General features: G+C 46.1%; 1 protein-coding gene across 2 annotated transcripts; it reads left to right on the top strand.

Annotated features, from left to right (window-relative positions):
* The first annotated feature begins 1,302 nt into the window (after positions 1-1,302).
* On the top strand, positions 1,303-12,325 carry FZD1 (frizzled class receptor 1). 2 transcript variants are annotated; one of them, XR_008237326.1, is made up of 2 exons: positions 1,303-4,110; positions 11,373-12,325. XR_008237326.1 is itself a non-coding variant. In XM_052802543.1 (1 exon), the coding sequence occupies exon 1, from the start codon at positions 1,704-1,706 to the stop codon at positions 3,489-3,491; it is 1,788 nt and encodes a 595-aa protein (XP_052658503.1). In that variant the 5' UTR covers positions 1,303-1,703; the 3' UTR covers positions 3,492-10,790. The 2 variants fall into 2 exon arrangements, 1 of the variants encoding a protein (XP_052658503.1); XM_052802543.1 differs by lacking the exon at positions 11,373-12,325 and having other exon boundaries at positions 1,303-10,790.
* Positions 12,326-27,530: the final 15,205 nt, after the last annotated feature.

Below are 27,530 nucleotides of genomic sequence, written 5' to 3'. Positions count from 1 at the left end.
TAGATTTTTGCAGCTCATTAGCGTATAACGTGGAAAGGGTGGGAGCATGCTGCAGAGAAGGAAGACAGCTGGCCGGAGAAGTTTCATGCCTGGTTCAGCTCTGAATGGCAGCATTAACCGTCGGACAAATACGAGGACATTCACGTACACGACACAGAGGCTTGATTACTCCATGTTTGGAGAACGTGGTAGGATTCTCCTCCTCCTCCTCTCCAGGAGCACGGTTTATTATTCTTATTGAATTCCAGTGAGTACAGTAAATCCCCCTTTCAGCCTCCATCATTTTTCCCGACTACACGTTTCGGAAGAGCCAACAGGACCTCCATTCTGTGTGAGCAACGGGGCTTTAGAGGAGCAGAAATGGCCACTGTTGGCGGTCACTGTATGCCCATTCACCCCCTCCCCAGAATATAGCCAGTATTTCAAAAACCTGATGGGAGGCATTTGCAAGTCACGCAGCATTCATCTTGAATTAAGCTGGAAGAGCTGCCCACTGGGCAGAGGGAGGAAGGGGAATGGGAAAGCCCTGTTGGGATTATTTTCATATCTCAGGCTGGTGCCGTAGACACGACAGGAGGAAGACGCACATAAAACACGGGCAGTAACTCGGTGGCGAAATACTACAAGCGTCCCTGGAGGGAGGCGAGTTTTGGCCACTCGCACATCCCGGGTTGCGTGTGTGAGAAGCGCACGTCGCGCTCCCTGCCCGCACGCTGCCGCCGCTCCTGCCCGCGCCCGAAGTTACCTCAGCAGCCCCAGCTTCTGGCCTGCAGCCCTGCAACGATGCTGCCCGATGGTTCACTGCTCCCTGCCGCCAGACTCCTGACAACAGCACCGCCCCCCCGCCCGTCGCTATTTGGCAAATACCGATTCCCCGCGCCGCCCCCCCCCCACCGCCCCCCGGCGGGCTGTGAATGGAGCCGAAATTAGCACAGCTGCCTTTCCGCCGGGGGTGACGCCGAGTTTGATGGGCCTCGGACCCCGCCGAGGTGCGCAGTTCAAAGGCCTTAACTATCGTCATCACCGGGGAATCCAAAAACACCCCCCGGGACGGCCGTGACCGGCACCCCGGCGGCTCCGCGCTGCAGCCGCCGGCGGCCAGCCCAGCCGCCCCCGCGGGGCCGGCCTCCCCCTGCCCCTCCGTGCTGCCGACCGAAAAGGCACGGCCCCCCGCCCCCCCGATCGTCGTCCCCCTCCCGCCCCCCGGCCCCGCACGGGGCCGCCCCACCGCGGCGCCCTCCCCCCCCCTTTCCCCGCCGCCTTTGTGCGCGGCGCGGGGCAGCCCCGCGCCCGCCTGCGCCCGCCCCCGGGTGAGGCGTTGGGAGACGGTCCCTTACGCAGGAAAGTTCGGCGTCGGTTTCAAGGCTCCTCCCTCCCGGTGAAAGGCAGACTGCGGGGCGCCTGGAAACCGGTCGGAGGGAGCGCGGCGCGGCGCGGCGAGGCGAGGGGCGCGGGCTCGAGGGGCCGGCACAAATGGTCAGGCGGCGGCGGCGGCGGAGGCGGCGGCGGCGGTAGTCGGAGGCGCGGCGGGCGCTGCCGCCGGTGCGGGCAGAGCTGCGCGCCGCGGCCGCGCGAGTGGCGGCCGGGGCTGCCCCGTCCCTGCCCGCCGCTCCCTTCATGAGTCGCAAGTTCGGGCCGGGAGGAGCAGCGGCGGCGGCGGCGGGGCGGCGGGAGCCCGGCTGGGCAGGCGGCACCGACTGAGCATGGCCGAGCGGCGCGGGCCGGCGGCGAGCGGCGGCGGGGAAGTTGGCGGCGGGCGGCGGGCGGGCGGCGGCCGGTGCCCGCGGCTGCCGCCGCGGCCGCTGCTACTGCTGCTGCTGCTGCTGTGGGCGGCGGCGCTGCCGGCCGGCGGCCAGCCGCCGGCGCCGCAGTACAACGGCGAGCGGGGTATCTCCATCCCGGACCACGGCTACTGCCAGCCCATCTCCATCCCGCTCTGCACCGACATCGCCTACAACCAGACCATCATGCCCAACCTGCTGGGCCACACCAACCAGGAGGACGCGGGGCTGGAGGTGCACCAGTTCTACCCGCTGGTGAAGGTGCAGTGCTCGGCCGAGCTCAAGTTCTTCCTCTGCTCCATGTACGCCCCGGTGTGCACCGTGCTGGAGCAGGCCCTGCCGCCCTGCCGCTCCCTGTGCGAGCGGGCCCGCCAGGGCTGCGAGGCCCTCATGAACAAGTTCGGCTTCCAGTGGCCCGACACGCTGCGCTGCGAGAAGTTCCCGGTGCACGGGGCCGGCGAGCTCTGCGTGGGGCAAAACGCCTCCGAGCGCGGCACCCCCACGCCCGCCCTGCGCCCCGAGAGCTGGACCAGCAACCCCCACCGCGGGGGCGGCGGCGGTGCCGGGGGCTCGGGGCCCGGCGAGCCCCGCGGGCGCTTCTCCTGCCCGCGGGCGCTGAAGGTGCCCTCCTATCTGAACTACCGCTTCCTGGGGGAGAAGGACTGCGGGGCCCCCTGCGAGCCCGGCCGCCTCTACGGGCTCATGTACTTCGGGCCCGAGGAGCTGCGCTTCTCCCGCACCTGGATCGGCATCTGGTCGGTGCTCTGCTGCGCCTCCACCCTCTTCACCGTCCTCACCTACCTGGTGGACATGAAGCGGTTCAGCTACCCCGAGCGGCCCATCATCTTCCTCTCGGGCTGCTACACGGCAGTGGCCGTGGCCTACATCGCCGGCTTCCTCCTGGAGGAGAGGGTGGTCTGCAACGAACGCTTCGCCGAGGACGGCTCCCGCACCGTGGCGCAGGGCACGAAGCGGGAGGGCTGCACCATCCTCTTCATGATGCTCTACTTCTTCGGCATGGCCAGCTCCATCTGGTGGGTCATCCTCTCGCTCACCTGGTTCCTCGCTGCCGGCATGAAGTGGGGCCACGAGGCCATCGAGGCCAACTCCCAGTACTTCCACCTGGCTGCCTGGGCCGTGCCGGCCATCAAGACCATCACCATCCTGGCCCTGGGGCAGGTGGACGGGGACGTCCTTAGCGGCGTCTGCTTTGTGGGCATCAACAACGTGGACGCTCTGCGGGGCTTCGTGCTGGCCCCCTTGTTCGTCTACCTGTTCATCGGCACCTCCTTCCTGCTGGCCGGCTTCGTGTCCCTCTTCAGGATCCGGACCATCATGAAGCACGACGGCACCAAGACGGAGAAGCTGGAGAAGCTCATGGTGAGGATAGGCATCTTCAGCGTCCTCTACACGGTGCCGGCCACCATCGTCATTGCCTGCTATTTTTACGAGCAAGCTTTTAGGGAACAGTGGGAGAGGAGCTGGGTCACGCAGAGCTGTAAGAGCTATGCCATCCCCTGCCCCAACAACCACAGCAGCCACCACCCGCCCATGAGCCCCGACTTCACCGTCTTCATGATCAAGTATCTCATGACCTTAATCGTGGGCATCACCTCGGGCTTCTGGATCTGGTCTGGGAAAACCCTGAACTCCTGGAGGAAGTTTTACACCCGGCTCACCAACAGCAAGCAGGGCGAGACCACCGTCTGAGACCCCTGTCCGCCGGGCCGGGGGGATGGCGGCCGGCTGGGGGACCGGGGCTCTGCCTCGGGAGGCAGCTGCTTATCCAGCCTGGGCAAACTTTGGGGGACGGCGAGTCGCTTCCGCAGGCGGCGGGGAGCAGAGGACGAGCCAGGTGGGGACCCCGGCGCCTGGGACCGCCGGCTCTGCCCTCCCCGCTCCTCTCGGGCCGTCTCCTGTCGGAACTGAGCGCACTGTCGGGTTGGGGGAGAGGGATGTAAATAGCCTGTGTAAGATTTTGTAAGTATATTTGTATTTAAATTACAAAAATCTCACTTTTTTTAATTATTTAGGACACTTTTAACCCGTTTGCGGATTTTGCTTCCTCGCCCCCCCCCTTTTTTTTTTATTTAAAAAAAAAAGGGGGCGTTGGATTTTTTATTTCGTAGGGCAGGATGGGAAAAACTGCCGGTAAGAGAAACCAAACCAAACCCCTTTCTTCTCCCCCACGCAGGTTTTGTAATGGCTTTGCTGGGAGTTTCAGTTGCGTGAGCAGCGGGGCCCGGAGCGAGGCTGCTGCCGCGGCCGGGGGCGCCTCCTGACGCGGGCTGGGCCCCGGGCCCCGGGCCCCGCGCCCGGCCTGCCAGAGGTATGTGGCGGTGGAGGTGGGGTTGGGGAGGAGCGCCGCTTCCCGTCCCGGTCCCGGCCCCGGCGCCGGCCCCGGTCCCGTGGCGGGGAGGACGGACCACCGCCGGGCGCCGGGCCCCGTGCCGGGGAGGGCCGGCAGCCGCCCGGCCGTGGCGCGGGGACGGCGCCTCAGCTCGCCTCGGCCGGCCGCAGCGGAGCCGAGCCCCGCTGACCCAGGCGGGACCCGGCAGGCCCTTTTTGGGGGGGGGGGGGGGGGGGGATGTAGAAAGAACACCCAGCCCTGCCCGGAGGTGTGCCGGGTTTTTCTCTGGAGGGAGAGCCTTTCCACAGCGCCCGGGGCTAGGGGGGTTGGCTGCCGGCTGCCCTCTAACAATTTTATAAGATTTATTTAAATGCACCACATAGTTGAAGAGGAGTTGGCCTGTTTTGTTGTAGGAGTTGAGGTTTAACGCCGTCTGCACCTGTAGCACGTCCGATGGCTGAGGAGGTGGGTGGGGACAGAGGTACACCAAACTGCCCTCTCGGTCTGTTTGTGTTTAAGCCGGCTTTTCAGTCGCAAGCTCCGAGGGGGGCCGGCGGAGCGGGGGGCGGTGGCGGAGCGGGGCCGGCGCTCCCCGGGGTCCCCCCGCGGGTGCTGCCACCGGCGCCTGCCCCGGTCCCCTCCCTGCCGGGCTGCTGTCGGCCGGGGTTAGCAGGATCAGGAAATTCGGGCTCGGGAGCGAGAGCTTCAGTGGAATAAAACGCAGCGTTCAGATTTTTTTTCTTTTTTTTTTTTTACCACTTAATTATATCCATACGCTGGCTCTTCGTTTGGGAAACATTGGAGCCATTGCCCTGAATTTTAATTCATTGACATTTAATTCATTACACATTATGAGGGTGTGATGATTTTTGCCAGTAGTAAAAACAAAGGAAGGGAAAACAGAAAACCAGAATGGTTAAGTGCTCTGCTGGGATGCGAGACCTTAAAGGGCCTCTGCTGTCTTTTTTTCCCCCCCTCTTTTTTTCCGTACGGTAATAACATTGCATACTGCAAAGACAAGCTACCATGTGTGCAATATATCTACTACCTTGTATGCTCCTGGGTGCGTGGGATTGTGCTTCTTAACACAAAAAGAAAAAAAAGGCTAAAAATGAAATTGTAACTTTTGACAGATGCATTTGAGTATTTAGTCCTCTGTATGAAAAAAAGCAGAATGCTTCTCTCCTGACTGTATTGTTTTAAACTTTTTTTATATTACAAATGCCTGTATTTAGGTTTATAAACATTATCTATGGCTACCATACCCTGAAATGCAAAATTATTTGAATTTGGTATGCATTTATTTCTGTTCATTATCACAAGATCATCTATATTTATAGAGGAATAGAAATTTATATATATTAAATACCATATTTTTAATTTCTCTGAAATAAATTGAGGTTTTGTACAAAACTATCTTGTCCCTTTACATATTCCTGTGACTAACTTAAATACTGTGTGAAAGCAGTGTATATACTACAAGATGTGTGGGATTCCTTTTTTCTTTTCTTATGTTGAGTTCACAGTAAAAAGCTGGAATTCAGTGTAGGAATTCATTGTGCATTTTGGTTTTTATCTCTGGGCCGGTCTAGATTAATCCTTCAAAAGAAGTAATGTAAACTGTTCAAGATCTCTGACAGGGTATGGTCGGTGGTGTGAAATCCAAGAAGAGATCTGCTATATGGCAGGAGAAGAAAGAAGCTCACCAGTTCTTTTTCTTTTTTTTTTGTTGAAGAAAAAGGTTCTCTCAACTTAGCCTTTCTTCTCCCTTTCCTATTAATATTTTCTCACTGCTCAAAATGGCACTCACACTATGTTGCAATATTGTCAGAATATTTTAATGAGTGAAATAGTTATGTTTTCCTGAATTTGGAATGTTTGGTTAATCCAGAGTTAAATGGTACGTTCATGAAAGCATTTCAGCTTTGTGGAAAGTACACGCATTCTTAAACCTTTCAACACAACGCATCCTTTTTTTCTAATTCATTGTTCGAAGTGCCGTTCTGTAAGCCTGGATTTGTTAGGAAAGACTGGCTAATTATGAGACTCAATTTCTGATTGCCAGTGTTATAAGCTAGTGCAGCATTTCATTCTGTAGATCTGGAGGAAGATGTAAATGATTTTTGGCTGGTTTACTTCTTTCAGATCGTGATGCATAAACAGCCATAGAAAAGTAAGGGAAGCTTAACAAAATAATGAGGTGAGACAACACGGCAGGGTTTTTTTTGTTTTTAAATTTGTTTTACATGAACATAGTTCCCGCTTTCTCAGATATTTTGCACATTTTTCTAAAGTCGTCGTTCCCCCCCCCCCCCCCCCCGGGGGGGGCTATTTTAGCATTTAAAATTGTACTGGTCAGCACTCAGCTAATGACCTGAAGTACAACCCATTCAATTTCAGTTGCAGTGGAATTCTTTTTGGTCAGTTGGTATAATTACATTTGAGCCATTTTGACTGATCTGTTTTCTTGCAGCTGAATGTGTGTGATTTATTTATGCATAGGAGAACACATTTATTTGTAATAGTGACATTGTATTTATGGTAGGGATGGGAGGACCAATTTTTAAAAAAAACTTTTCAAAGATGAATAATTGAATTGCTGTTTCTACATGAAGTAAAATGTTAATATTTGCAGTTCATGATTTGCAGCAGATATGGATCCCCTTCAGTTCTTTGGGATTTTTTTCATAGATTGCAGAGCTGAAGCTCCATGTTCAATCTTGGTTATTTTAATAAATATACTAGAGAGCACAATATCATAATTTAAAAATAATTTAAAACAGCAACCCACTGCTTTTTTGTTTGCTAATTTTTGTGAACTTTCACAGGGCAGTAATTTGCAAAGGTCACAGTCATTACTGAATGCTGTGGTGCTATCTGTATGACTCGCCTTTTTGTACTTTTATTTTTCAACACATAATGGTATTTGAGACTCCTCATTAATATGATACAAAGCTGTCTTTTGCATGGGTATATTGCAGTCATCACTGATGTTTTACCTTACTGTTAAAAACAGATCTATCCATTGCTCCAGGGAATTTAGACAGTTTTTTTTTCCAACACAGTCTGTATAATTGATGTACCATGTTTACCAGGGAAAGTATCACTGTATGCAAAGAAGCAGTGTTGCCCAGTTCTCTTGTCCCTGACAAGAAGGGTAATATAAGAACAAAACTGTGGTATAACAAAGTTTGTTGGGCTAGAAGTACTTGTTAAGGCATTCCTTAGTCTACAGCTTTGCTTTCTCTGGTGGGACATATTTATAGCCTGAAATGAAGGGGCACTCAGAATCACCATTCCCCTGAAGAGGGCTGTAGCCTGGAGAGCTGGGGCTGCTGATTTACCGTTCGTCCTTCAGTAACAGTAATGCTCTTTAATGTAGTGGCAAATTTGTGGTATTGGAATGAAATTATATGCTGTTTCCATAACAAATCCTATTGGGAAGGAGAAGGATTTCTGGTATGTTCATACAGTAATGCCCCAAATTTCTGGTATATGCATATACTTTTAGAAGTGTTAGGGTTTGTTAATTGAGTGGCAAGGCTACAATCTAGCGGGCCTGAATTCTGCCCTCTGGATGATGCCCACCGGTCTGCTGCCATCCGGGTGCTTCTTTGTTGGGCAGGAGTACAATCGCAGGTGGTGCTGAGGATCCCTTTCATTTAAATGGACAGTATTTGCATTTTTATTATTATTCAAAGGAATGGTAATTAGGCATGAGAAGAGGCTGCTGTGTATGTACAGGATGAGTGTTTTTCAGAATGGGCTATAGGCTAGTGCCTCATCAGTCTTTTACCACTCCCAGTCACAAGAGAGAACTTCCAGACCAACACAGTGATCTTTTCGAAAAGGTGTGCACCCTGCAGCTGACCAGAGAAAGCAGTCATGGGTTTGGTGTGACATGCATAGCTTAAAATCGAGGGTACCCTTGCAAAAAGTTTGTGTTTGTGTGGCATGATTCCTCCATCCGAGTGGTGCATGGCCTCAGAAGGAGCTTCAGCTAGCAAAACTCATAACAGCTGAAGAGGTGGTAAGTAAGAGGTTAAATGCTTACCTATAAAAATAAGGAAACTGAGGTAAGGCTCTGTTTTCATAATGAATTGACCCTCTAGTGCTCAAACACTGGAATTGCATTATATTTGATGTTTCCAATGACAGCACTACAGAACTGTGTGGCAATACTATGCAAAATCAGTTCTGAATATTGCCCCCCCCTTTTTTTAAAATTCTCAGATTTCTATTAGTTGTTGTTTGCACTTGTTGAACCCAGACCATCATTGCTCTGCATGTTATGCAAACTTAGAGTGAATGGATCATATGGATTCTGAATTCAAACGTTGATTTAAAAATGCAAGTCCTTTAGCTGCTTGGTCCCATTAGAAGTGAGGGTTGCTCTGAGGTCCATAGCTGTGGGGTTTTCTCATATTTGTAAATCTCTTGCCTCACTTGTTCATCAATTGAGCTGGAAGGCTTAGGCAATGATTCCTGCTCGTATGGAGAAAGGGAACTTTGTTTTTCTTGCTTTGGACTGAACTCCTTGCTGCCTGTGTGTTTACAGCACGGAAGTGTCACCAGAGAAATGCTTTGTTCTGAAGCTCCTGATCAGTTTTGAAATAGCAGTACCATAATTTTAAAAATGGGTTAGCGGGTTTAGGAAGCAAGGCTTGGTGACTTAGTGCTGAGGCTTTGCTTTTCACAGTTTAGTTTTTAGAAGTCTCCAAGCATTTTAAGATGTGAAATAGCTGCTTAAGGACAAACTAAGCACACCAGGATTAGGTCCTGGAGGCATTGGAAGCATTATGAGCCCCATATTCATTTGAGAGTAGCCCAGTGACAGTATGGAGCAGTCTAGATAATACTATACTCTGTAAAAAAAAAAAAAAAGCCATAATTACATTTACTTGCCAGCTGAAATTCACTCTGCACTGTTACTTAGTCATTTGAGGTCACTAAATGGAGAAGCAAGTATCCTTTCTGTCATATGGGAGAGATTTCAGTGAATTAGCAAAATAGGCCTTAATAAGCAATATATAATTGCAAGATAAAAGTAGTACTACTTTGATAGTTTAGTTGTAGACAATGCTTTTAAAAAAATTAAATGCTTTAAGAAAACATGCCGATTTTGTGACAGCTGTGTTTCAGATCTCAACTTGTGTTTAGTCTAAACTTCCAGTGTAACCACATTAGAGATTCTTCCAGGCATGAGGTCTTGCCCTTGTTTGCATTCAAATCAGCAGCATTAAATTGCTTATCTTGAGGTTGAATAAATAAACTCTAGTCTTCTACTCAGACAACACTTAATGAAGACCCACATTCAGCCACCGACCTCACATGAAATGCTGCTGGGTTGAGACCCCACAAGCCTTGTCCAAGTATCCCAAGGCTTTGTTGCAGTGCGTGAACGTATTGGACGTGATTGAACCGCACTAAGGCGGAAACTTGGCAATAACACTTAAACTCTGGTGTAAACACACTGCCTTGGGAGCCTTGTGTCAGCCACCATGAAAAGTATTTTTGATGGACTATCTTAGAAATAACTTCTTCAGAAATACTGAAGTGATTTCTATATGCAATTAGCTGTCTCTTGGATAGTCGCCTTATTAATGGTCTGCAGTGTTTAATAAGGTGTTATCCTAGGCTAACATATAAGGCTACCGTACGTCAGTAGTGCAGCACAGTAGGTGGAACTTGTCTGCATTATAGTATCACCAGAATCCCTTTGGGTGAGGGGGAACAGTATTTTTTGTGTAGTTCTGGTATAACTTGGCTAATATTAATCGCTTGCTACAGCACAGATTTAAAAGTCATTTATCATGGGATAGTTTCATGACAAAGATCACAAGAAAAATGAAAGTGGCCTGTATCCCTCAGGTGGGATGTCTTGATGCTGTTTTCTTGCATGCTCATTTGTATAATTCAGATATTTTATAACTGTTTTACATTCTGTGACTCGGTGCTAGTCTCATTGCTGTCTTTAAGTGAGACTAACAGTATGACTCACTGATGCTGTATGACTTGTCCTGTTGTCTTGTTCATGTTAATTACTATTGCTTTATTACTGGTAACTTGTTTGACCTCCACTACCATGCTCGGAGTACTACTGAAGCTAAGGACAGGACTGATAGCCACAGGAGTGTGCAGTCTGTTTGAGCAAGACAAGAGCATGTCAGTCCCCTCGGCAGCTTGCCCACCACCGGTTCAACGACTGCTGCTGCATCTTGGGTGCTGGACTATCACCCTTCCTCAGAGGTAACATTTGCAGTCTTCTGCGAACTCCATGGATGTCCTACCAGCAGCAGCACTACTCGGACTGTGCTGAATTGGCTCATTTTCCTGGCTGCCCGAGCGATGTGCTCACTCTTTTGTTTTTCCCCCACCTACCTAGGGTGGAGGCTGTCCTGGCTGCTCTTAATCCCTGCATTTGATGGAGGAAGTTAAAGGCAGTATGTGCCATTAAAACATCCCTGGCTGACCTTCTGTGGCTCATATTCTGCTGCTCGCTTGCCCGTGCCCTCTTGGATAACCTCACTGGAAGTTGCCTTGCTATAACCATTGCAAGAATATAACTCATTCGGATCCCAGTTTATTCTTGAGAACTCACTGTGCAGTGTTCATCACAAAATCATTGCTGTCCAAATAGACAAGTGACTTACTCTCAAGTTGTTTGACAGCTTCTTTATTCATTACACTTTACTGTTAAATACAAGCGCAAATACTATCCCCAAGGAGCTGATCTTAATACTGAGAGTGTAGTGTGAGCAAATAAGGATTTTTCCACTTGTTCAAATATTACTGTGCATTATGATAAATTGGCTCTTACATGAAATTGAGAAGTAAAGGGTGCAATCACACCTTCATGATTGTCTTCAGGAAAATGAGTGTTTCATTTATAGCCTACTTGTGTACAAATGCATCCAAAGAGGAAATAATAAAAAAAAAAGCACCAATGCAAAACCTCAAGGTGGGCTTCTCAAAATATTTATATAAATGAAAAGAATTGCAGGATAAACAGCTCATCACAAAGTCAGATTTTGCTGCTAGTTAGTACTTTGTCTATAATGGTGAAAGCTTCACTTTTATTTTCTGTGAACAGGGAGTGGAATTAGTCACTTCCTAGCATAAGGCCCTCTTAAAAGACTGCAAGTGGTTTATTTATTTAATTCTTAATTAAAAAAAAATTCTAATTCTGAGGGAAGTGAAAGAAAATTTTGCAACATGCTCAAGGTGTTATTATTTTGTAGGATTGGGCACTTCACTGTTACTGAAGTTAATGGAAGCAAACGGTGCTCAGCGGCAAAGGTAAGAAAGTGGGATCTGACCAATATCAGTTAGGAGCTGCAGCTGGGATGGCTGTAACGTGGTGTCCGAGCGTAGTCTCCGCTTCCTGACACGAAGGTGAAGACTTGAAGTTCCTGAGTGGTGGAGCATACCAGCCCTAAGCCCACGTGTGACAACAGATGGAGACCACTGTGACAAAGGCTGCTAGACCTGGCACCCTTGGCCTTGTGCTGGGGCTGCTGTCCCCTCGTGCTGAGGACATGGGGGGAGAGAGATGGAAATGAGGGCAGGAAGAGATGGTCGTCTGCACGGGCCAGGTTTGAGATGATGAACTGGGAACTATGGCCATGTAGGACTGGTGCCTCTCCTGCCAAGGGTAGCTGAAGGCCACCATAACTCAGATGTGGGAAGGGGATGGCTTCCCAGAGCGTGCAGAAACTGTGGGGAGGTCCTCCAGCACATGTCCCAGGGTCACAGAAACAGCTTTTGTCTGGGTATTTCTGAATCACAGCAAGACAAAACCCTCTTCGTCGCTTCACAGAAGAGGGACAAGCAGGGTGGGCTGCAAAGCTGGGGCCGCGGGCGGTGGTGGGCCAGGGAGCAGGGCAAGGTGAGGAGCCCAGCCAGAGCCAGCTCTCTCTAGATGGCAACCACAGGGTTTCCGCCAGGTTTCCCTGGATCCTGTTTTCCACTCCAAGATTAAAAATCTCCCCTCAGGGGAGAACAAAAAGGAAATTGTGTGGTAGGCTTTGCTATGTTTCCAGCTGACTTTTTCCATAGAAGTGGGCAGTTGGGCCCAGTGTTTCTTAGGATATCTTACAGTAAGAGTAAAATCCCGGTTCTGCTGAAGGCAATAGCGAGCCTCCTGTTGGCCTTGGGAGGGCTGTAATTTCATCCTGGCTTCAAAATGCATTAGGAAGCGCATGGAGGTCCTGGGCACAGAAAAAGAGAAAGTAAAAAAATAAAGATTTCTTATTCAAAAGCTGTTCATAGTGCTTAGTTCATTTCATTAGGCTTCAAACTACATTCAGTGTTTTTCTGATCCTGTTTATTAAGGGTATATAGGTACTATCCAGGGGCTGACATTCTCTAAGCGTCTGTGACTTCAGTACCTCATTTCTCTGTTTTGTCAAAAAAAAAAAAAGAGATCAAGATTAGTTTCTCAAAAATGATCAGTTACAGAATACTTGTTTTGATTTTAGGATCCTTTCTTTTAAAAAAAAAAGTTGCAATCTGTATTTGAAATGGGGCTACTTTTACTTCTACGCATGCTGACAATCTGAATGTCTAGCAGGTATTTCTACTATCATTTGTTTTTCCAATTCTTTGTAAAAGTCCCATTTTATACTTTCTCAGAAGTGTTTTCTTGCAGCAGTTGTGGAAACAGCTTTTCTTTGCAGCTAGTGAGAGGATGTGTACCATCCGTGAATGCAGCCTGGAGAGCAGGCACAGGCAAACTGCAAAACAACATAACTTGTGGAATTAACACTTCACGTTGACACCCATTAAAAATATTCGGAGATTGACTCAGCCTGCCCATGTTGCGCAAATAACATGCTTGGCTCTGAATGATTCAAGATCTTATCTGCTCTCAGCACGAGTTCACTGTGGAGGGCCTGATCCTGTTCTCATTAACCTCCAAAGGAGTTTTGCTGCTCACTTCAAAGAGAATTACATCAGCAGCATTTGCAGTGAAGAACACACGGTTCCTGTATCTTTTCCCTTTTTTCTTTCTCTTTTTTTTGGTAATTATATTCCAAACCACAGCAAAACAAAAAAAGGCTAGGAAGCAGTCGAAATAAATCTGCTGTCTGTTGAGCAGCATTGTTGCCTGAGAGCTCTGTTTGTTTGGAGTTCTTAAGTGCAAATTGAGAGTAGAAACCAGCAAGAGCTGAGACTATCGAGGGTTTGGTTATATTTGTAGCTGAGTACCCTCAATCCCCATTGCCCCTGTGATGGGAGCCTTGCATGGTCCATGGTATTTCTTTGCACTTTGCACAACTCTTGCAAAGAACGGGAGCTGAGCCGTTGTGTTCAGCCACTGGTAATGTATCCATGTAAACAGCAGTGCCTATGGTGGTCACTGCAAACGGCTCCACTAAGCCCTGGGGAAGGTAACCACGTTCCTTCTTTGTTTTCCCTGTGCCTAGCTTCTGAAAAGGAGGTGGCAGGTATGGAGGAGGGATAGGATGGAGCAACCATTGGGGATTTTGTTTGTTTTTCTGTTTCTTCCAGGCTGTCAGGTTAAATAGCACAATGAATTAACCTGTATTTTGCCTTTTTAGTTTTATTGTTTTGTAGAAGAAAAGCCTTGTGTCTCTACAAATACACTGGATTCTATGGGGGAGGGAGCAGCAAGCATGTCGCTCAGCCATTCAACATACTTCATGTGTTTTAAAAACCCTCTTTGTGCTGGAAGAGCATGCTACCCTGAATGCATCACCCACCACGGTGTGCACCAGCAAAATCTGCCCCTGGTTCCAGAAGAGGCGTCCCAGCGGGACTCCTTACCTCTAGTGTCCCCTTTCCTCCCATCTCCAGGCCATAACCACAAGTACCTGCCTCAGTTTGGATGCTGATCTCTGCTGCATGTTTGTCCATGAGGAAGCCATACAGGATCATCGTCCACTGCTACCTGGCACCCAGTGGTAATTAGTTAGTTATTCCCATTGCCTGCCAAAGTCAAACCTTTAGACTTTAGTTTAAAGGGTCTTGTATCCCCATTTCCTATTCTCTGAAGCTCGCTTACCTGGTTTCAAACTTATGAAGTCATCCACCGCGGGGGATGCTCTGTGCTGTCCTGAGGGAGTAAACGTGAACCAGCTCGCTTCTCGTCTTTGAGGGGGTTTTTCCCCCCTGCCCTACTGTTGCCCTGTTTGATTCTCAGTCAGCCTTGCCAACTCCTCACCATGCCAGAAGATGGTTTCCTTACCCCCATGCTGCAAACACCCTCTTCCCTCCTGGCTGTGGGCAGGCATCCCTCCAAGCTGTTTCCTTCTCACTTTGGCAAGTCTTCTAACACAAGAATTGGGGCAAATGACATGTGGGGACATGAACCTCTGCTTTTTCTCCACCATAACTACTTCAGCCACTGGAAACCTTGCTGTTCTCTGGTAGGTCCTGGTAAGTGTCACCATCTCGGCCTGTATCGCTTTCCACAAGTATTCACTGAAATGCAATGGGAGTCTGAGCCTGCAGTTCAGGGCTTAGCGTGCCCAGTGGGACTTAAAGTCTGGGTCCACATGTCTGCTCCAAGGCCAAAAGAGTGGGAATAGGACTCAAATTTTCCGTATCTCCCTTGTGTATCCTGATAAATAGGTTATTCTGAGGATGCATCCTCTCTTTTTTCACAAAGGAACTACTAACCATGTTGGGTTTCTCATAATGCAAGATGGGAAGAAGACTGCAATTGTAAAGTTTCAGAGGACAGGTAGGTGACCTGTTTCCAAAGCATTAGTAGGTGACCTCTTTTCAAAGCATCATGACAAGTGCCTGGTGCTTGGCTCTTTAGTTTGGCCCTTGCACTGTCTGCTGTCTTCTTTCTGAAGAACCCAAACACCTTTCTGAAATCCGCTGGTGAATTTTGACATGGTTAATATGGAAACAAGCACACACTTTTAACAGTAGAACTGCTGAATGAGGGAAACATTCAAAGGTTTTGGTGGAAGCTCTGTTACTTGAAGCCTTTAAATCCAGACGAGCTATCTTCCCAAAAGATAAGCTCTTACACACTATCAAATTATTACATTTGATGCAGCTATTACTGATAGGATTCTGTGTCTTGTTTGAGGCAAAAGGCTGGGTTAAATAATTCTAAATGTTCCTTCTGGACTTAAACTCTATCTGTCAATGGCAGCTGGAGCAGTTCACCTGAGCCTTCTCCAGTCATCCTGTGGTGAGTACATTGCCTGGCATTTGGAAATTGGTTGGATGGTTCTGCTCCGAGTTCCTCTGGTGGACATCATCAGGGAGGTTCTTGGGGAGTCCCGGAGAGCACCCTAACAACTGGTGTGAAGGCTGGGGGTAGCAGCATGACTGTCGGAAGCCGCGCTGCCCAGCAGGTAGATGGAAATGCTGCAAGGGTGAGCAAAGACGCGAGCCCTGCCCTGCCACCACTCTGCCCCTCTGGAGTGAAAAGGATGGAAGAGGTAAAGGGGGACAGCACATAAATGTGACAATAGCTCGTTAAGAAAGCCTTGATGTTCTTCTGTCATGTTCCTTCTGGAAAAGAATGATTTTAGATAATCATAAAAACATGTCCTGTGGCAAAAACCAATCCATACCACCTCCGAGTCTGTTTAGAAGGTGACATACTTTTGGCAAGTGCTTCAATAGCCACTGAAATGCCCAACGCATGTTAACGATCTAACCAATAAGTTGTAGGTTCCTATTTTTTTTTATTCATTGAAGAACATTGACAAAACTGCAAACACATGTTTCTGCTGCTAAAGCTTAGTCTTATCACAGTTTGAAAATGTGGAAAATCAATTACATGCTTTGAATTACTCCCTTTATTGCTATAAAAGAATTTCTTCATTCTTTCAGGGTAGTGTACACTTGGTAACATCTACCACTAACAGGCTGTTAGGACTTTCTGCTAAATTAATACACTACAAGTAAACTAAACAGAAGGCCGGTGGAATGCTTAACATCCACTTTCTCCTCTGTTGTGGCTGCGCTGCAGCTTGGGAACCCTCAGCCTTGTTGCTACAACATCTGGACAACATTTGGGGCTGTCTCTCAAGTGCAGGGGTGTGCACCTCCGGTGAATTTTAACTTTCAACATCTCTCTGCCTCTAATCTATATTTAATGTTTCATGACTAGTAGTCAAAGAAACTTCAGCTAAATATCAGGTTGGAATGAAAATGATCCTTGGGAAAACACTCGTTTCAGCATTCGCCGGCAAAGTATCTGTGACAGAGACGTTCCCTGGAGATTTGTAGCCCATTCTCTCACAGTAATAATAATTAAGACTTGTGATTACTGTGCCCACATAATCAAAGATCGCTTCATAAAATGTACTCCCTAAAGGGACAAATTCCCTGCTCCTAACTGGATGTCAGTCAGAGGGATCAGCACCCCCCAGGGATCTGGAGTCTTTGCTTGCCCTTTTCATTACCGTGTTGTTAGCATTGTGTTACTTCATATTCTTCTCAATGCAAATGAGTAGGTAATCATGTGTAAATCGTGCCCTCCAGAAGGCACATGTGGTGAGTTTTTTTCCCCAAATCTACCACAGGGATTTCTCACATGGAACATAATTACATCTCTGCCATATGGGCTCATTTATATTCTATTACAGGTTAAGCTAATACGACTCAAAAATATGCTAAAAATACCTCAAAGTATTTTGAGCACTGTCAAAACACTTGTCATTTCTTGCTTGCCTGTTTGATTGTGAATGACTTTATATTTATTTAGAGATCTGCAGTGCCAAGTAACTTCAGAAAAACAAAATCAGGCCAGTTCTGTGTTGCCTGGTCTCCAAAAATACTTTAAATTCTCTCCCATGACATCCTCTTTTAGTAATGGCAAATAGATCAGTGAACAATGAAACTGAAAAACCTCTAAGACATATTTACCTGCAGCAACACCTCTGTTGGTTTTAGGTTTCCCGGGAGGAAAGGAGCATGCATTTCAGTTGTGTGGCTTTGTCATCATTAGGCTAGATCAGGTCTGCGTTTGATGGAATTACTTTGTCCTGACAAAGCTATACTCGCACTTTAGCCATACAAACCTCTATGGGGCTGTCTCTCAAGTGCAGGGGTGTGCACCTCCGGTGAATTTTAACTTTCAACATCTCTCTGCCTCTCTACCTACAGAAGTACAAACCTCTCTACCCACAGAAGAAGGGCTATTGTGGAAATAACTGCTGCCTAAAAAATGATGGTAAGATAAGAATAGGTCAGTGGTGAGTACCATAAATAAATACTTTAAAACTGAAGCAACTGAAGGTTGTATGACATCATTTTTAGAATTGTGGTACTACGTAATAATATGTTATTTCCCAATTTCAGTGGAAATATTTAATTTCACTTTAAGATTTTATTTGGCAAGATTTTTTAATTATTATTATTTCACTGATTTCTAAAACTAATACCACTAACATCTCTGGATAAAATCTGGGTCCACCACAATCAATCTTCATTTTATTATTTTTATTCATATATTCAGTATTTCACCCTTTGAAATTCGATCAGGTTTCCTTTATTCCACTAGCTAAGAAGGAAACATAGAAAGTAATACACAGGTAGGCGGATTAGGCCAGAGGATGGGAGAGGACCGCACTGAACCTGCACACGATACTTCAGATGATATATTGCAAAAGCAGTGACTGACCTTTGTTCCAAGGAGACGCTTACTAGAAATTGGACCGGGGTTTTGAAAACAGCAGCTGTATGTTTCCTATAACTGGGAGATAAAATTCAGTCCTGGTTTATAAAGCCCTTTGAGGTTTTCAGTGATGGAAAATTCTATATAGATATAAAATCAATTCTGTAACTATGAAATAAATTCTGGTACCTTTCTAGAATTGATTAATACTTTTCAGAGCTTTGCTAGGAAGTGTTTGCTCTTTTGTTTTCTGTTTTTATTGTACTGTAGAATAATCAACATTTTAGATTATTCAGCTTTTGAACACTAAGCCCAAACTTTCCTGAATGCTTTTTGCATGTTTTCAGAGAACAGTAATTATTGCTAACACATTGTGCTCAGAGGTTTGTGCAACAAAGTACGTAAGCAGCTAACATTAAGTGTATGAAAAGGCCCCTTGAAGTCAGAGACTTAAGTATTTTTCTGGATCAAAGCCTAGAAGCTATGATGTCTGTAATTGTGCAATAGCATCAGACTCACAGGAGAGAGTTTCCTTGGAGTTTACCTTGTTCTTAAAAGCCACCTTTCAAAATCAGCTGAAACAACAGGGTTTTGGTCAGAGCTGTGCACTGGTCATTGCTGAATAAGGTGAGCAGTCTGTTTGACTGTGTATTCAGTGTAGCAGGGAAAAAAAATCAGGCCAGCTATGAGTTTATTACCCGAGAAAAGTATTTTTCCAGCCTTCGTTGTTCCTGAAGCAGTGTAAAGGACACTACAGTGATTTCATACATCAGGGAGGCATAAAAAAAAAAAAGAGTCGTCTCCTGGGCTGTGGAACAAAGAGAAACAAACTTCAAATCTCAGAGCTAACTCCATTAAATAATGTTTTAATTCAGCTGTCATAGACATTTGATTAAAGAACCTGCTATACAATTTCTTTTGCAGTTTCTATAGCCCCAATTGTGTAAAAGCATCCCATGCCCTTGGAAAAACAACCTCCCCCTTTCGCACACAAAAGGGAGTCTTTTACTCGACATCTTCACAGCTTGCTTCCTTTTTCTTCAGGCAAGGTTTTTCATTTTCATTCCACAGTTTCATTTAATATAAAAGTACGGTCATTGTGGATACTGCACTGAGAAATTGCTGTATGCCTGTCCTGGTTTTATGCTCTTCCCTGGGCATCCAGCATTGCCCATTGCTGTGGTCGGGTCAGAGTGGTGGCATGAGCCGATGGCCGTCCTGACGTCCCCGTGTCACACTGGAGCACGGGCAGAGGCAGCGGGAAGGGGCAGGCTGAACAGGTAATAGTATTCTCAAATATTCAAGACAACAACCTTTCCAAGAGAGACGATGACTGTTAATGTGCTCTCCTAGAGTTCTACTTTATTAATTGTGTGCTGGAGGTGGCAGTTTGGTGATATCTGCATTGTATATTTATCAGCCATATGTCAGTATGTCAATATTTTCCTCTAGATGGTGGGCAGCCATGGATTTTAAGCAGAAGTATCTAGCTGGCGCTGCATGCGTATGCTTAGTTGTGTATTATGTGTGAAGCATTTATTTGCGGTTGGCGCCTGGATGGAAAGTTCTGGTCTGCGCTGGAAATGAGTGCATTTCATCCTGTGTATGGTTTGCAGGAATAGCTAAATCAAGTGCCTTTCTATGAAAATTTGATTCTTAATATCCACACTGATGTTTTAAATCAATCATTCCTGGATATACAAATAATCTCACGATTAAGTTTGTGCCTTCTTTGTCATTTGATGGATAAATGTGAAATTCTTTTGCCATCTAACATGATCTACTCCCTGCTAATACCCAGCTCTCTGAAACCCTTTGTAAATAATTATAGTTTGCATCATCCACTTGGCTAACACACAGGGTCTGCTTTCCAAATCTGCATAGATGATAATCTGTTTCAATACCTGTACAAATCAATTGAATTTATTTTGTGCAATATATTTGTATGCCAAATTGGGTGGGAGAGTAGAAACACTTAGCAGGGGAATCAGACTTCACATAAATGTGCATTAGATAAGCCTTACAATGTGAGTGGGGGAGGAGATGAAATTTAGCATTTAATTCCCTCATCTACAGACAGATTAAAAAAATGGCTTCCAGAAACAAAAATATAGGGCAGGGTTGTGGAGCCCTTACTCATGTTGCTGAGCAGTTTCTCATTGGATTTATCCCGCTGAAGCTTAACAGTATCACCTCCAGGGTGGCTGAAAGGATGCAGAGTTTCTTGCGAGGCACTTTGATGCTTTGTCTACTGCAGAATGTAGGCAGCATATCTTCAAACCTCCTCATGGGGCTTGACTTCTGACTTCTCTTTGCAGTTTCTGATCGCCATCGCTGCGATGTAGGTTAGGAGCCTGTAAATCTCCAAACAGCCGGTGGTAAAGCCGACAGGTGTTCTGATGCACCTGATGGGTTCTGCAAGAGGGGCTGGGTTTGGTCTTCAAGCCTGTCTAACCTGGCTTTCCAGCCTTTATCTTAGGCTGCGTGAATTTTGTCATTTGCAAAATGAAGATTTCTTCAAGCAAAATTTATCTAGCTAACCTCCATTTTTCCCTGACACCTATCCTCCCGTAGATAACATGTAGTTGCACTGGGAAAATTTAAAGTTGACTGTGACTGAAATGCTTTTTACTCCCAACTAAAATCCATAAATAAGCAGTGATAGAGATGGATGCAAGAATAAATTGCTAAACACATTTGAAAATACAGGGATAGGAGGATGAAAATCTGTGCCAAGGAAACTCTTGTAAGGCTAAGTATCTATCAAGTAAATGCTGCTAAAATTTTGCAGCATAAAAAACTATAGAAAAGATCATTGTCAGAAGGAAGATGGATCGATTTTTCTTAATATTACAATAGTATTCCTGATTGCAGGTACCTGAGGACAGTTCAGTTTTAGAAACAGTGGTATATCCTTTGTTCACTTTGTTTCTCACTCGTGAAAAAAAAAATAGAATTTTCCTCCTCATATCATATGTAGAATTCTTGTTAAAATACTCCACACTGTAAAATTGCTTGGGGAGGACAGAATACCAAGCAAAAATGAGTAAGTGGTTTAAGATCGTTCCTCTCAAATGTGTCTGTTTCTGCCTGTACCCTTCTAGTTCTTTTGGAGAAGAATTTTCTGGGTAATGCAGAAAGAGGGCGGGCAGGTAATCCTGCTGCTGTGCTGGCCAGAGCTACCGATTCCTGCCATGACCTTGCTTTGGGTCTGAGATCTGTAAAATGGGGCAATGACGATGTAAATGCAAATCCTAGAGGAAAGATGCCGAAGAAGTACCGAGTGGCATGGTATTATTGCAATGAAGGTATTTAAGACACATGGTAAAAAGTAACGACTGTGGTAATAAGGAAGAAGACTGCAGACCCTGTCCTGCTGGCGGCACATGGGCAGGACTGTCCCCGGCCCCACATGGCAGTGCTGGTGGGTCAGAGCTCCGCTCTGGGAGGAGCAGCAGAAATGCCTGCCTGCCTGTTGTCTCACCTGGAGCAGGCGTGCGGCTGGCCCCACTCGCATCTCCTGCGGGTGAAGAAGTTACGGGTGACCGTGTTTTCCAATGTGAAATTCACACTTACTTTATTTAACACTTTAAGCTCAGTGACATGACCACTTAGGGCCTGATTGTGCAGATCCTCTGCTGACTCGTTCACACATGCAAGAGTTGTCCTGCTGACATGAGTTTTTTGCCAGTACAAGCATGTTTTATTTAGAGTGTGAGGTGCAGAGCCTTTCTTTTTAAAGTACATTGCTCTCTCGCTTTCTGAGCTCCAACTCACCTGCTAAGTGTCTATTTTTTGACAAGGGATGTCATTGAATGGGATTTCTTTCACTTTCTGAAAAGCTCATCCTACTTTTCATCATTGCATGTGTGACACAGACGGGTTTTGCAGAGGCAAATCCAAGTTTACTTGCTTCTGAAAAGCTTGGTTACCTTTCTTCCTCTTTATAGTTGTGAATATTTTACTTGCCACCAACAGCCTGCATACTGCTGGCTTAAATTCAGCACTGTAAAAATCTCAAAAAAATGGAAATACCCATCTTTATTCAATGTTCCCAGTAAATTTGTGCAAACCCTTTTGTAGCTGAAAATATATTATTGATTTTTAAAAACATGGTGGGAAACCAATCACGTTTTGGAGATACTTAGAAAATCACCTTATGTTATGTCATGTTTAAAATGAGGAAGTCTGAAGGACTGACTTTCTACCCCTCTGAAACTGTAATCATGAGTGCCATTAGTCACTTGAGTTTTTACATTTGATTCTCCTTCCCTAAACGTTTTGGATATTTTTAGTGCCACTGTAAGTACACTCCAGAGTTTTTTTAATTAAAGGTAAATGGAGCAGAATTCTTTCAATTGATTGAGAATTTTTATCACAGGCATGGTCTGATTTTCCACTAGTTTGTACCCTGCATGGCTATTTGCACCAATGAAAAGAAGTTGTTAAATGGTGTAAAACCAAATGCATTTTTACTGCACCCTTGTTTAGCAATAATGCTGCATAAGATGCAAAGTAGCACAGCATTCAAGATGTACATGTATTTACCAGGAATTATCAAATATTAATGCTATTAGAATTTAAATGAGCAAAGGATTACAGAAACATTGTCATACCTTCATTTCTTGGGAAGGAGCAACAGTTCTGATATTGTAGCTCATGGCTCATAAGCCAACTTCATGTTGATCACGAAGCCCTCAAATGGCAACGACCTCCGTCACTGCTCATGTGAGCTGGATTTGACCTGGTGACCCAGAGGCTGAAAGGCCATACATTTCCTTTTATTTTGTATGTTATTTGCTAATAGATATTCTTTTTTATTCTATCCAAGCTTTTATATGGTACCCACCACTGTAGCTGAATGCTTTCATTTGAACGCTTTCTGAGAGGACAGAAAGTAACATGACTCACTTGTCCTTCCCAGTTTTGCTTTCTTTTCATGTACATAGACATTTCTGGAAGGTTAGAGACTCTACACTTTACTTTTTCTTTGTTTTCCTTTTTTCCTTTTTTTCTTTTTACTAATGCAAGTGGATTAAGGACCTTGTCAAATGCACAGGGCAGTTCAAACAATGTCTGCAGCATTGGCTCTGCTTCCTGGAAAGCTCTCTGTCTTGCACAAAAGACATTATTCCTTATTACAGAGGGATCCTTCGTGCCAAAGTAATTCAGTAGTCAAATACATTCCTTGTCTCCACAAATTTTTTAGGCCACTTAACGGGAGCATGAATCTGAAGAGAAGCTCTATAGGGAGCCAATGTAGTGAGTGGTCAGACTTAACATTTTCAAAACAATTAATGTCGCTGATGGGGAAGAAGGGGGCTGCAAGTTACAGTTTCTGTAGGCTGTTATTTTCTTGATGGATAGACTTGCACCACTGTAATTTTTCATATGTGTAATTCCTGCACAGTCACAAGTACATTTTCCACAGCCTTTCTATCTCCCGTGCATGAGTCAAAATTAGTGCCCAGCTCTACGCATTCAACTGCGCTGAGGTGCACAAGTTGAACTTAGGTTAGAATTCAGCCCTGTGAGTTTTGTGCTGTCTCCATCAATATGAGGTTAATGGATGAAAGGGTGCACTTCGTCTATTATTGCATATTTAGAAAAAAAATATATGCATGAGTTTTAGCTTCTGGATAAATTCACAGTGGAATGAGAATAACCCTTAGGATCTTCTACTGCAAGTGATATCTGAGGGGTTTAATGCTAGTTAAAGGTCTGTGGTACAGTGATCCCATTTGCATGTAATTATGCACAGGGGAGACACTTTCAGAGAGAGATGGGGCATGTATGTGTACAGTGCATTACAGCATATGATGTGTAGGCAGAAATATTATGGGGAGCCCAAGGCAAAAGCTGAGACTGTGACCCCACTGATTTATGGCTCTCTCAAAACAGAGTTGGACAAGAAAAGCTGCACTCTGAGTCATCCTGACTGCACTTCAGGGCATGATATGCTGAACTGACTGCTGCTGGCGTGTTTTGATTTTGAGGATTTTGAGGCTGAGTAATGATGGAGATAATCCAAATAGGGGCAGGAGAAAGTTGGGTGTGTATTTTATACTGCAGCATGGGTGTCCATGTATCCTGTGGTCCTGTCTTCCTGGTGGATGAAACAACCCCAGCACCATCTGGCAGCAGGCATGGTTCTAACTGGTTGGCAGTAGGTACTCAGCACTGCCATATTATCAGCAATTCCCACAAGACTGAATTTTCCTATTTGACAGAATATAACGCTTATATCTTCTAGACTAGATTGCTTTCATTTCTTGTAGAAAGGGAACATAAAAAAAGTAAAAATCAAATAATTTTAAAAGAAGTTGCTGGTCAGCAAAGAGGAAGAAACCATCTTGCTCTGGTACTATTCTGCATCTGCACTGAAACACAAGACAGCAGCTGCCTTGGAGCTGCCCCCCACAGCAGGGAAAGAGATTCATCTACATTTAAAGATTCAGTGCACAGAAAACAGAATGACGACATCTCCTCTCATTTCCATGCCCAACGACATGCACTCCAACAGACAGCTATGCTGCTTCTACAATATCTCTTTATTTTCCATTATCTCTGCTTCTCTACTCCCTTCTTTCCTAAAGCCCTTCTTTGAGCTTTATTTTTTCTTGTGTTTAATTTGGAACTTATGTTCTTCAGTGACCAAATCCTTCTCCCTTTGTCTCTCATCAGAGCCCTCATTGCTTTACATCCGCTGGGAAGAACTGATCCAGTTATCTCCCAAATTACATTTCAAGAGCCTGAAGCCTGACTTCACAGATAAACTGGAGAGCACCCCAACTGATATAAATACAGGACATAGCCTTTTCTGCTCCGTTCAGCAGTAGATGATGACTACCCAATTTTGCTACAACATCAGTTGCTACCAGAGGGAACAGCAGGCCCTGCCATCATTCCCAATATTCAGTCATTATATGGTGATTGTTATTGTCTATTATTTTATATTAGGGTAGCAGTTAGCACTCTCAGGGCTTGATGCCTCCTGTCCAAACAGAGAAGATGGTTTCACTTCCAGATTTCTCATGGACTAAACATAAGACAAGAGAAAACAGATAAATCCAGCAGGCAGCTCAGATACCAGAGGAAATGGTTATTGATGCAAAGAGTCACAGCAGTGCCTTGTTACAATTTCTGCAGGCTCTGTCTTTCTGGCTGCAGAAGGTAGAAACCCCCCTCGTTTGATTTTGTTTTGTTTGGAGCGTAACAAGCTCCCTCCTCTCCTTATACCTCTGCATCTGATTTGAGATTGGTGAATGCAGCCATGCATCCCTTCCTGGAAGGAAGATACATTTTCCTTAAGAAGCAAAGCCAGTAATTTTCAGCACAATGCTGACTATCTAATTTCCAGTCAGTAGAAGTATTAGGGTAAGTATAAAGCAGCCATGTCTGTGGACAGTGATGTGCTCCACTCGGCTGAAGCAACACTTCTTCAATGGTTTCGGATATCTCCATTTTACTGTCATCATGAGTTTTGTAGTCTTGGACAACACTGCTAGTGCCCTAATAGTCCTGCAGAGGTACTTAAGGATAAGCTGCCAAAGAACATCTTACTGCATTAAGGTAATGTTGTGTACATTTGCTTAACTTGATCTCACATAATCCATCAAAATCTTCATGAATAGAAAAAGTTGAATCAGCCTTACTGATAGAAATTACATTCCCACTGTCGTCTCCCTGGTAAGTCAACCACTTCACTGCTGAGGGGTTCGTGTTCCTTTGTTTTACAAGGCACTTGGCAAAATTGCTCTTCCTGGGAAAGTAGAGGTTTAAGACCAGTGGCTACAGAGAGCATCCAGTCTGGGGCTGTGCTTGGTGTTTGCTTTTGGTTTGCTCTTTATATCACACCTCCTGCTTCATTACAAGAGGCAGGAAAGAGTGACAGAAGGAAAAAAAATTGGGGGAACATTTAAAAGGACATGAAGCTCGTCTTCCTTTAAACGCACCTTATTGGGGAGGAGATTGTTTATTTTTTTTCAGCTTAAACTCTGGAGTAAATTTTTCAAAGATGCCCCTAAGGTCAAAGCCAGATTTGGACACTCTCGAGCTGCCAGGCACTGAAGTGATTGTTTCTCACCATCAGACAGGCAAGCGCAGGAGCAAGGTTGCAGAGACAAACTGCAGGATCTCTGTAACCAAGGACCTAAGGACCGCTCAGACAAACCTGCCAGGAAGGGGTTACCATTGGCAGCCTTGCTTTGTAGCTGGGAGCTGGACCAGATCACCTCTCCCTGTCCCTTCTGTGTTTCTGTGGTAGTGAGACTCCAGAGATCACACCTCTGCTTGCAATTAGGATAATTCAATTAATATTGCTCGCCTAAATTCCCATGGCCACTTCTGCATTCCTCACTTCATCCCTAGCCTTAGAATGCCTGCTGTAATTAACTGGCTGTCATTGACATATTTTATGTTAGAAAAGGCAGTCTTGGTAGTGAGAAAAGTGGTTCCTGCCAACACTGAATTTTTATCAAAATTTAATGAACGCTATTCTGTAAACAAAGTCCTGGTTGCAGGTGCTGTGAATAAGGATTTTTCCATGTCAGATGAGAAGGCTTCAGGGAGCCTCCTGGACAACATGAAGGTTAGTGCTGGGGCACTGCCCAGCGCTTGGCAGCCTCAGCAGCCCAGGGGCAGCACATTCCAGCTTCAGACCTGCCTCTTCCCCAGCAGAGATGGGAACAGCTCTTTGAGCAGAAAATGGTACCAGAAGTCAAATGCTCAGTACTGACACCCACACACTCACACCTAGGAAATATTTGAGTCATGCTAACTTAGGCAGAGGCTCAGCCCAGAAGTCAGGTAGGGTGAAGTGGCTTAAATACCCTTTCCTCTTCTGGGTTTGTAGAGGCTCCCACACAGCTTCAGGTCAGTGTGATTTATCTTGTCCATGCTGGATTGCCCCGCAGGCTGCTCAGCCTCTCTGTGCACTCTTGTGCCCGAACACTGTCCCACCAGGAGGTCCCGGCACAGTTCCAGCGATGGAGAGTCTCGGGAGATCCCCTGGGCCAGTGCACGGCTGTCCCTGTGCCACCCAACCAAGGAGCCCTGCCTTTCTACAGTCAAGGTTTTTCAAGCCCTTCTACACTTCTCCAGCCCTTTTATCCAGCAGAAGAAGACTGAAGGAGGGGTGCAAATCGCACCCCTGGGTTTTGTCCCTAGCTGTGGTGTTGACCTCCCAGGTGACAAAAGAGGCTCCGTTGGGAGGGTTGAGCCTTGGCCCATCTGTCATTTAAATTAAAATGATGCAGATTGTTTCTAAACTAGGATTGCGCAGCAATATTAATCTCCAGTTATCAGACGAGCCTATTCAGTCCACTTTCCCTTCCTCACCACCAGCGCTTCCCATCTCTGCCTGTTTCCGCTGGCACCTTTGTGTGCAGCCGGAGAGCTGCGGGGCAAGGCCCATCCCCTGCACTGAGGCAAGCACAGTGGGATGCCTGCCTCATGGAGGCCTCCAGGTGCTACTCTAATGCAAATCGTATTTTTCTTCCCCTGTCCCTCTCCCCTTTTGTTAGCAGGGAGGACGATGGTGGCACAGAGACCCTCCCACTCAGAAATAAAGCAGCTGCATAGACCTGCTCAGAAAGGAAGGGTAATTTACCCACACAGAAATGTTTACAAAGGTAGAGAGCAAGTTGAAAGAGAAGGAAAACGCCAAACTTGGAGTGATTGGGTTTATTTTGCTGTTCAAAACTGTGAACTTGTGTCTCCCCACAGCCTGCACTCCAGCCTGAGCTCCAGACCTGATTGCGCGGCACGGTGTCGGAAGGACCGCATC

The sequence above is a fragment of the Harpia harpyja genome, chromosome 1 (genome assembly GCF_026419915.1).
Source record: "Harpia harpyja isolate bHarHar1 chromosome 1, bHarHar1 primary haplotype, whole genome shotgun sequence".
Taxonomy (NCBI): domain Eukaryota; kingdom Metazoa; phylum Chordata; class Aves; order Accipitriformes; family Accipitridae; genus Harpia; species Harpia harpyja.
Note: the sequence above shows the minus strand (reverse complement) of the source record. Positions and strands in the feature narration are given on the sequence as shown.

Excerpts from the sequence above, each read along its gene's own strand:
- FZD1 (XM_052802543.1), top strand. The coding sequence starts at position 1,704 with ATGGCCGAGCGGCGCGGGCCGGCGGCGAGCGGCGGCGGGGAAGTTGGC.